This window comes from Bombina bombina, chromosome 2, assembly GCF_027579735.1.
Source record: "Bombina bombina isolate aBomBom1 chromosome 2, aBomBom1.pri, whole genome shotgun sequence".
Lineage (NCBI taxonomy): Eukaryota > Metazoa > Chordata > Amphibia > Anura > Bombinatoridae > Bombina > Bombina bombina.
The window spans coordinates 976,022,647-976,034,228 of NC_069500.1; the positions used below are offsets into that span (position 1 = coordinate 976,022,647).

Genomic DNA, 11,582 nt, shown 5'->3' on the forward strand with positions numbered 1-11,582 from the left:
AACCCTCCGAATAAAAATAACCAGGAGGCAATAAGACTACTGCCTAAAAAACTTCCTGCCAAAGGCTGCCATTAAAGAAACAAAAAAAGGTAGAAAATAAAGAAGATGCTGCCTAGCCAAAATAGGTCAACAGAAATCTCATTCCAGAAAACCCAAGAGAATGGAACTGAACTAATAGAATGAGCAGAAAAAAACTATGAAGGTGGAGGCTGTCCCACCTCCAAGTATGCCAAAAAAACTAACTCCAAGCAAAAACCAAGAGAAAGCATTTGGTCTCTAACCCTGAATAAAATCAGCAAAGTAAGCAAACCAAATTTTTCCATTAAAATTTCAGTATCTCCAACAAAGAACTACAATTTTCTGACAATGACCAAAACGAGACGAAACATCTCCAAATAATTCTAAAAAATATAACATAAAGAGGGAACAATAAATTCCCAAGAAAAGACCTTATCTTAAAGAAGAAAAAGAAAATGAGAGCAAATAGTTCAGAAACTCTTCCAACAGAAAAGATGGCCCAAAAGAACAAAAACTTCCAAAAATAAAGATAAATAACTACCTTATAAAACAAAAAGAAGAGAGAGCGCAACCACGACTCAAGGTAAAAGTATTTAATTCCACTTTGCGCATATGAACATACTGCACTTACAGGAATACAAAAATTACAAGCGTCTCTTAAAATCTCACACAGTCCCCGGTCCTCCGGTCTCAGTCAGCTGTAGATGTTAACTTGCTCGTTTCAATTTCTGGCATGTGAACTTGGTAGTTGTTCCTTTACACCGTGCAGGGATTCGTTCAGACTTTTCTATCCCAATACTATTATTGGACTCGACTGGATCAGCTAACGTCTACGTGTTTCGTCCCTCTTCTGCAGACTTTTTCAAGACTTCTGGTCAGTGTATCTTTTTCGCGGGGATCCTCTGTTTAAAAACCTGTTTGCTCCTCCTATTTCTCTGTCCCAATCCAATAAGCTACAGGGCAATTTTCACAGCCTCTTTCACCATATGTTACGTGAGTGTGGGAAAAACAGAGCATAGTGCTTAGTTATTTCATACGTTTGACATTTTGTATTCTCATATGTAGTTCTCAGTTCTATTAGTTATGTATAATACTTCAATCTGTATCACGAAAATTTACTATTAAAATTCATATGCATTCGTTAAAATTAGTTCATAAAACTTTAAACTTTAATACATAATACTTAAATAAACATTCCACAGACATTACTAAAACAAATTAACATATTTAAAACCAATACAAAAAATTGTTTAAAATCAATGCCAAAAAATAACTAATATATTATCCCATGATTAAATAAATTCATATTATTAGGGTACACCTTCATTGGAAAATTAATAACAAGAAATTCTTATTTTCAACCTATATTTTACTTTACAAAACATCTCCCTAATCATTAGTTTGCTGACCTATACTGATATTCCCTATGTGACAAACCCCCTAGATGATTATTCTACCTATTCACCTAGAGCATAAACGCTTGCAAGTCAATGTCGATATTTAACCCTTTAGGGGTTAGGCTTTCCAACTGTTGGATCCATTTAGTCTCTTTCTTTCTTAAAGAGATAAGTATTTGATGAGGATTTGAACCTGCTGGTACAGTTTCAAGGATGCTAATTCGTAAACTGCTGGGGTCTTTATTATGGTGAATTCTAAAATGTTCTGACACACTATGTGTCTTTAAACCTAACTCAATATTATTAATGTGTTCGTAACATCTCCGTTTCACTTTCCTTTTCGTCCTTCCTATGTAGATACTCCCACATTTGCATGTCAAGCTATATACTGCATATGTAGATTGGCACGTGCCCCTAGATTTGATTGGTACTGTTTTGGTATTATTCCAATTTGCAATTGAATCTTTGTTCCAAATAATCGGACACATACAGCAATTCTTCCTCCCACATTTATATGTTTCTGGTTTCCCTGAGACCCATCTATCTAAAGTGCCTGTTCTAATGTCAGTCTTCCCTTTTGGATCTATAAGTTTTGATGGTGCAAGGAGATTCTTTAGATTCCTATTCTTTTTGAATACTACGTTCGGTTTATTATCCAAACTGTCTGTTGGGAATGGGTCTGCCTTTAGAATACCCCATTGTCTATGTAGTATTTTTTTAATAAATCCTGACCCTTCATTAAATGTTGTAATGAACCTCACTTTGTTGTCTCCTTTACTTTGATTGATTGATCTCTGTTCTTTAGGGAGTAAGAGCTCTTGTCGGTCACATATAGCGTTCTTCTCTCTTGCTAAACTAATGGTTTCTCTATCATATTCTTTCTCCATAAATTTCTTCTCCAAGATACCTGCTTCCCTATTATAATCCTCTAGATTAGTGCAGTTTCTGCGTATTCTGCGAAACTGCCCATACGGTATATTGTTCTTCCAACTACTCATATGACCACTTCTAGCATTTAAAAATCCATTGCTATCCATTGGTTTCCTGTAGTTCCTTACGTTTACTGTATCAAACTCATGATCAACAAAAAACTCAACATCCAAGAAATAACTACCTTATGCCTAAGCTTGTATGGAGGAGCCTGCAAAATATTAATACCGATCCCAGGCCTCAGAAATGGAGTGGAGAAATTGGCATAAGAAGCTGAACATGGGCCAAAAAAAACCTGAATCAAAACATGAAAAATCAGGATAATCAATCTTCCTATGGAAAAAACGGAAAGATCAGAAAACTTAAAAAGACTAATAGATAAGCCCTTATTTAATCCAACCTGTATGAAAGTTCTGAAAGAATATCAGGATAAGCCATATTCCAAAACAACAAGGAATAAAAGGGCCTAACAGACCCTATGAAGAAAGCATTCTAAACACAAGCTTCCGAGCCTGAATCAGAGTCTCATCCATAGACTCTAAAAAATCCCTATGCTTAAAAACCAATCACACAAACCCCATGCCATCAGGCTTAGAGATTTGAAACCCAGAAGGAAAAATAGACCTTTTAGAAAGACGCCCAGATTATCTGAACCAGATCTACACACAAAAAACTCTCAGGGACCAGATAGGAGCAATAAGAATTACTGAAAATTCCTCTTGCCAGAACTTGTAAACTACCCTGGGAAGAAAAACCAGAGGAAAAAAACACATAAGCAAGCAGAAAAGATCAAGAAGCTACTAAAATGTCCACAAACTCTGCCTGAGTATCCCCTGACCTTGCAAGGTACCTAGGAAATTTAGCCGTGAGGCTATCAGATATATGTTTGGGGGACCCCAAAGATCCATAATCTGAAAACAATATCCTGGTGGAGAGACCAATCACTGAATGCAGAAACTGATGAGAAAGAAAAAACAGACAGCAACTAGCTTCTGCCTATAAGAGAATGCCAAACACTTCCCTCATAGCTATGAAACAGCAAGTTCCCCCCTGATGATTAATACAAGCCACTACAAAAACATTGTCTGATAGAAATAGGAAATAGAGGCCAACTCTGAAGAGCCTTTAAAATAGGACAAACTTCAAGATATTTACTGGCAACCTTGCCTCTCGAGGAGCCCAAGCACCTTGTACTCAAAAAGACTCCCAGATAGCCCCCCATCTAAAGAAAATATAGTCCAAGAAGGACAAGCATTGGAAACCCTCTGAATAACGAACCAGTGATTCAGCCACCAAGACGAGTACAAACCTGATCCGAAAAACAGACCCAAAACTCCTGAGATAGCTGAGAGGGATCTTGCATCACAGGCAAAGCATACAAAGCTGAAAAAGATCTCATAGAAAATGGACAAAACATAGAAGCATTAGATGCCACAATCAACTATCCAAATACCCCTATATAAAACACAGCTGAGGAAAAATGAGAGACTGAAGAATCAAGCAAGCTAAACCCAGCTTCAGCCTTCTCTTATCAGACGGAGAAAATCTCATGGAAATTGAATCCAAATGATACCCCAGAAAAGAACCTTTGTCTGAAGACTCAAGGAACTCCTTGGGAAAAAAGATCTCCCAACCATGTTGTTGAAGAAACAACAGGCTGCTGGAGATAGAATATGTTAAATAAAAGTGGACATACAAATAATTATTCCTTATTCCTACAATGGAACTGGAATAACCACAAGAAAAATTAGAAATAGGGAAGGTTGTCCTGGTCTTAAAGGCCTAATCCAAATGTAACTTGGCTTCTTGATAGAGCCAGATAAAACTAGAGGAAAAACAGCTTATATGAACTAAAATGAATGGAGATTAGACTAATGTATGGAGACCTTCAGAAACAGAACTAGAATCCAAACAATTTTGTTCTCAGAAAAGAAAGAAAATAAAAGTCTAGATTAAAAACACCATGTTAGCAGACCAACCATAAAATGCTTAAAATAAGGCCGGCCAATTACATATTTCTGGCAATAGTTTAAATAATGACAGAAACAGCAACACAAATACAAGGATAATATAATAGAGAAATCCCAAAAAGTGCAGAAAATCTTACTAGCAGAATCATCAAGGCTAGCTGATCAAAATAGACAACCTGCTTACAGAAAGACCCTTCTATAAAAGGACTCCAACCTTAAAAACAAAAGGGTCCTTTACAAGAACTGCTATTTACCAGGGAAAAAGTAAAACACTTCATATCAAATATCCAATGGAAAAGATCCAGACAGGTAATATATTTATATATATATATATATATATATATATATATATATATATATATATATATATATATATATATATATATATATATATATATAAAATAAAAAAAATACAGATGACAAGTTAAAAGTTATTTTATTGAAAAATTATCATAGATAAAACCTTCCATGGATCACACATACAGCATAGCAGCGAATCCGCTAACATGTTTCAGCCCTTAGGCCGTAACCTAAGCTGTGGATTACACACCTGCACACCTTTTAAAGTAGCTAATGTGATCCTGATTGGATAAAAACAAACTCTGCAATATGATGCTGAAATAGACAAATGTCATCAATACATAACTTGCAATGCCAATATGAACTGCATATTTGAGGACATATTTCCATGTTTAAGAACAGTGAACTTTTCTCTCTCTCTCTCTCTCTATATATATATATATATATCTATATATATATATATATATATATATATATATATATATATATATATATATATATATATAAACCTTGCAGAAGGATAAAAAATAATGACCTGACTTTGACCATTCCCTTTAAACCTTATAAAAAACAGTGACAGGGAATACAAAGCCTCAGGGGATTAAAGCACAAATAATAAATCATATCTAAGCAAATAGAGGACAAAGTCTCTGTCTACAGTCTTAGAAATATAAACCCCATAGGTAAAAAAAGAGTATATATTATACAGAATATCAGAAGAAAAAAACCTCAGAGGAAACTTCAGCTTCTAAAGAAACATGAGAAATAACATAAGTAAAAGGTTCATTCTTAACTGACCTTTTATGTTCACATGAAGGCTGCAGAGCTGCTGGCATTTTACAATTTTTTTTTGATGATTTCTTTTATTCCAGGAGTACAGTCTTGTTGAATTCCCCTGTAAGGAACAAACAATAGAAGCAGAAATTCCCCTTAGAAGCAACATTATGTTTAAATGTAATAACATAATTAAACATGGGCCACATAAATATGCTGGATGAATACTATGCTATTTGCTTTGTAATTGTTCACTGTACATTTTGTCAAGTTGCAGATACAGCTTGGAAGCCTTTTCAGTGCAGTGAGCCTGTAAACCAATAGAAACAGATAGTGCAAGAGCATTGCTTTTAATCCTCTCAGGAAACTTTAGAGGTGGTGGGTTAAATAATCACGTTCTGATTGACAAGCTCTGCTCTTGCGCGATTGGTTGCGTGATAGCGGGCTGCAAACGTTTTTGTTCATGTAATTATAAATGTGAGCACTGAATGCTGCTTGCTCGCATCAAACATGAGAGGATAGGTACCCTAGTTTGGAATCTTGTCTGCTGCAAGCAGTGGCGGTTCTATGAAGATGCTGAAGGGTGCTATGCACCTCCAAACACAGGTGTAGCACCACTGTTGAGCTGAAAGGGCTCCATATATTATGTGTGCCGGGTCTTCACCATCTTTGTTAGCCCCACAAATATACATTTTTTTGAACCACTAATGTCTGCAAGATGATAATTACTAAACTACCAAAATTATTGTAGAAAACAACTTTTCATTAAATATATATTTATAATATAAAACCACATACATTTTTACCCTAAATGACTATAGCTCTATTTTTCCACTGTTGACCATTTGCACGTTTTCTTTAGGTTTGACTGCATTACATGTTGCAGTAATTGCGAACAGTATGCCTTGTCTCAGGCTAATGCTAACTGCTGGGGCAAATGTAAATGCTCAGGAACAAAAATCAGGAAGAAGTGCTCTGCATCTGGCTGTGGAGCAAGACAATGTCTCATTGGCTGGTTGCCTTCTGCTTGAGGTTAGTCTTTTTAAGATCTGGTTGAATTGACGCTGCTTTCAGAAAATAATTAATTGCATTAGACTGTTTATAAAGTACATTTCATGAAGACCTCATGATTTGAGGTTTTGAGGGGATAACTTTTTCGCTGTGTGTTAATTATTTTGTTTTTTGTTAATGTTAATTAAAAAAACAGAACTCCTGTCGTAAAAATTTTCTAAGTTTCACTTTATCAAACTTTATTACATACATCCAGAAACCTGGTGCCTCAAGTCAGTAAGATGTCAACACAAATTTACAGTAAACCATATCCTTGAGGACGATGAGAGGGGACACTCTAGGATATCTTAAGACATGTTTTAATAATTATTTATGTTACCAGGTGACCAAATATCACAGACATATCATGATTTGTATTAAAATAACCCTCATGATGTCACAATTGGATTGCTTATAAGGGTATGTGTATCATATATATATATATATATATATATATATATATAAATAAATTTACAGTAAGATCAGCACTCACCAGCATCACCAGCCCCTCTGTGCACGGCCAGACGATCAATCCAAAGTAAAAGCAGCTTGCAGAACAGGATTCCGGTGTAAAATCCCAGTGTATCCCAGCATATAAAGCCAGCACCAGAGTACAGTTTAAACACCTTTATTAGACAAAAAACTGTACTCTGGTGCTGGCTTTATATGCTGCTGTGGATACACTGGGATTTTACACCGGAATCCTGTTTTGCAAGCTGCTTTTACTTTATATATATATATATATATATATATATATAACTAACTAAAATTATAAGTTATTCTACAACTTCAGCCAGGGCTTGCAATTGGCTTATGGTCCGACATAAAAAAAATGGTGGCTACCCTCCTTGCCCACACTCTGAAAAGGGCCTAGCCAGGAACCTGACCTCAGGGGGGAAAAAATCTGCCTGGAACAGAGGCTATTATAGTAAAGTTATAGGTTCTGCTATATTTTCTCCCTTTTTATTTATTAAAAAAAAAACTGTTAACTTTGTTTAATTGTGTTTAACTCTTTTTTTGTTCATAACAAATGTTTCTTTATTAAAATGTTGCCTTTGTCTAATATTTGAGCCACGTTGCCGAAGAGACTAGTAATAACAGTATTGTGTTTTCAAATAGATTTTTGCCAAGTTGTGTTTTGGGCTTTTTAACCTGTTAGTCTGGGTTTTTCCTTAAGACTTCTCATATAATAATCTTAAAGTGCTGGCAACAGAGATAGTTAAGTGTGGGGGGCATTAAAGGGGAGTTTTGGGTATTTTTCTGGGTCTAGTACAGATAAGAGAGTGTTTGTTAACCCTTGTACCCACCAAAATAAGTCACAGGCTTGCCTGCAGTGGCTAGTGACAAACTGGTTAAGGTGGAGAGGGACTGTTGCAGCTGTATGTCACAAACTGGTGGCTAGCGGTGGGGTGTTATTCTTTTTTAATTAGATTTTAGTACTTTGTGGATTTGCTAGTATAGAAATCCAAGTTCTAAAAGAAATTGTGAACCTTCACAACAAAAATCTCACCTGGCTATGAAGAAAGTGAATAGCTATACACATGGCTATTCACAGTTTACACTTGTGTGTCCTGAACTGAAGCTTCAGTGCAGACTATCTCAGTGAGCACAGACATTAGACAACATGGGGGTGATAAGACCCATTGTTATTGGCACAACCGCTCGTTTCTGATAAAATAAAAAATGAAAAAGCTGTGTTAAGGGGGGCAGATGGAAGAACAACTGCACAGCAATATCAAAGGTATTTTGTAAATGTTCTCTCTCTTTTTTTTTCTTCCAAAGAGCCTTGCTTTTATGTATGATTATAACTAATGTTTACTGTCCCTTTAATGTTTTTGTGGTATTAACTATAAAATTGACACTGTTTAATTTCTTAAATCATACACAGAAAAAAGTCTCATAGCACAGCCTGCCCTCTTGTGAATTTTTCTGTGAAAAATACGTTTTATATCTAGGGGTCGATCCGATAAAAATCGTCGCCCGCAAAAGCCGGCGACGCCAATATTTGCGCTGGTTTGGTATCCTATATATGGCGTAACTTAGAAGTTACGCGCGTATATTTCTGCCGTCGCCCGTAGTTTTTTGGGCCATAGGCAGGTATACCAAACCAGCGCAGTTTGGTATCCAATATGCAGCGTAAGGACTTACGTGGCGAAAATGGAGAAATCTTACTCCATTTTCAACTCGCCACAAAAAGCCTGAACCAATCAGCCAGTCGGATTGAACTTAAATCTGATTGGCTTATTCAATCAGCCAATCAGATTTTTCGACCTTAATTCCGATTGGCTGATAGAATCCTATCAGCCAATCGGAATTCGGCGGACGCCATCTTGGATGACGTCATTTAAAGGTATCTCATTCGTCGTTCAGTCGTCGGCCGGGATGGATGCTCCGCGGCGGCGGAGTGAAGAAAGAAGATTGAAGATGCCGCTTGATGGAAGATGCTGCCGGAAGGAAGAAGACTTTGCTGCCGCTTGGAGGAAGACATCGCCGGGATGAAGAATTCTTCTTTGCCGCTTGGAGGAAGACATCGCCGGGATGAAGAATTCTTCTTTGCCGCTTGGAGGAAGACATCGCCCGGATCGGATGAGGAGTTTGGCCCGGTGTGGTGAAGACAAGGTAGGGAGATCTTCAGGGGGGTAGTGTTAGGCTTTTTTAAGGGGGGTTTGGGCGGGTTTAGAATAGGGGTATGTGGGTGGTGGGTTGTAATGTTGGGGGGGGGGTATTGTATATTTATTGAAATGCAAAAGAGCTGAATTCTTTGGGGCATGCCCCACAAAAGGCCCTTTTAAGGGCTGGTAAGGTAAAGAGCTTTGAACTTTTTTTAATTTAGAATAGGGCAGGGAATTTTTTTTATTTTGGGGGGCTTTATTATTTTATTAGGGGGCTTAGAATAGGTGTAATTAGCTTAAACATCTTGTAATCTTTTTTTTATTTTTTGTAATTTAGTGTTTGTTTGTTTTTGTAATTTAGTTTAGTTTATTTAATTGTATTTTTAGATAGATATTTGTAGTTTATTTAATTTATTGATAGTGTAGGTGTATTTGTAACTTTGGTTAGGATTTATTTTACAGGTAATTGGGTAATTATTTTAACTAGGTAGATATTAAATAGTTAATAACTATTTAATAGCTATTATACCTAGTTAAAATAATTAACAATTTACCTGTAAAATAAATATAAACCCTAACATAGCTACAATGTAATTATTAATTATATTGTAGCTATCTTAGGGTTTATTTTATAGGTAAGTATTTAGATTTAAATAGGAATATTTTAGTTTATAATATGAATTAGATTAATTTAGATTAAGAATTTAGTTAGGGGTGTTAGGGTTAGATAGAGTTAATATAGTTAATATAAATACTATAGTAACTATATTAACCCTAATATAATTAGGGTTAATATAGTTAATATATATATAGTAATAACTATATTAACTATAATATACTTAGGGTTAATATATATAACATAGCTGGCGGCGGGGTAGGTAGATTAAATTAGGGGTTAATAATTTTAATATAGATGGCGGCGGGGTAGGGGGATTAAATTAGGGGTTAATAATTTTAAAATAGATGGCGGCGGTGTTAGGGGCTCACTTTAGGGGGTTATAGATTTAATATAGCTGGCGGCGGGCTACGGGAGCGGCGGTTTAGGGGTTAATAACCTTTTTTTATTGTTAGGCTAGTGAGGGGGGATAGCGGATAGAGGGTTAGACGTGTCGGGCTATGTTTAGGAGGCGTGTTAGACAGTGCGGGTGATTTAGACTTTAGTCAGGTTTTGTAGGCGCCGTCAGTTTCTAACGTGGCGCAAGTCACTGGCGACTCCAAAAATCTGTACTTACGCAGATTTCTGGACATCGCTACTTTGTCAGACTTGCGCCACTTTAGCAACTGACGGCGCCGCATATTGGATAGCTCGAGTTGCGAGCTGAAACTGCGGGCGACGCGGGTTCCCTCGCTTGCGCCGCAAACTGCGCCGTTTATCGGATCGCGCCCCTAATGTTTGTGTGCACAAAACTTACAAATCTGTTTTATCATATAGCTGCTGTTGCAGGTCTGGAGCAATAACCTTTACCTGCTGATTATATATATGTTTTAAAAGACAGATTGCTTGTTGTTGGTCCAAAATAGAAACATTGAACAAGGTTGACTTTAATATGCAAATTAACATCCATTATTAAAGGGATTTTCCTGTCAACATTTAAATGCACAGAGATGAATTACATATTGAAATAGAAATATATATTCAATGTACAGGTATTGGAAAAAATGCTTCTAGTAAAAGTTATCATTTTATTAGTGCTAACACTTTTCTCTGCACATTGATGTGAAACATAGCTAGATTTTCTCAGTGCACTAGCATTGTAAATACTGCAACTGTTCAGAGCACCAGTGGGGCTTTTATCATGTCAGCAATTAACAAATTAAGTCACTACCAGATGGTACAAGCATCTTAGGCTCTCTGAGCAAGTGCTGTGTATAAAATGCTGGTACACTGTGCATACTTAAATACACTTTTGAAACAGCTATAACTTTTATTAGAAGCATTTTTGCTAATATATCTGTATTACAAAAATGCTTCTATTAAAACTGAAATGTGTCCTTGTGGATTCTAATTTTGTCTGGAATTTACCTTTAAATTTATAGATGTTAATCTGAACTCTCAATCTAAAGTGGTCTCTTAATTTAAAGACCACTGTATAGAGAAATACTCATAGGCAGTGATCACACATTTTAGAAATGTTTTCCATACTTTTAAATCTCCAAATAACATCCACTTATATTGGCATTAAAAGAGAAGATACTGCCTGCATCTCCATTAGCCAGTCAAAACATACTGTGCACAACTATAGAGAATAACTAGTAGAGAATCCTACACAAAGTGTGTGTGTGTACATATATATATATATATATATATATATATATATATATATATATATATATATATATATATATGTGTGTGTGTGTGTGTGTGTGTGTATATATATATATATATATATATATATATATATAATGTGTGTGTGTATGTATGTATATATATATATATATATATATATATATATGTGTGTGTGTGTGTATATACAGGGAGTGCAGAATTATTAGGCAAGTTGTATTTTTGAGGATTAATTTTATTATTGAAC

The 11,582-nt window shown here is 35.8% G+C and overlaps 1 protein-coding gene across 2 annotated transcripts in view; it reads left to right on the plus strand.

The window, feature by feature from the left end:
- Positions 1-11,582, plus strand: part of NFKB1 (nuclear factor kappa B subunit 1) — a 287,360-nt gene that overhangs the window by 230,778 nt on the left and 45,000 nt on the right. For both annotated transcript variants that reach the window (XM_053703496.1, XM_053703495.1), the window contains exon 18: positions 6,252-6,421. In XM_053703496.1, coding sequence (XP_053559471.1) covers positions 6,252-6,421 — 170 coding nt within the window. The remainder of the gene's footprint in view (positions 1-6,251; positions 6,422-11,582) is intronic.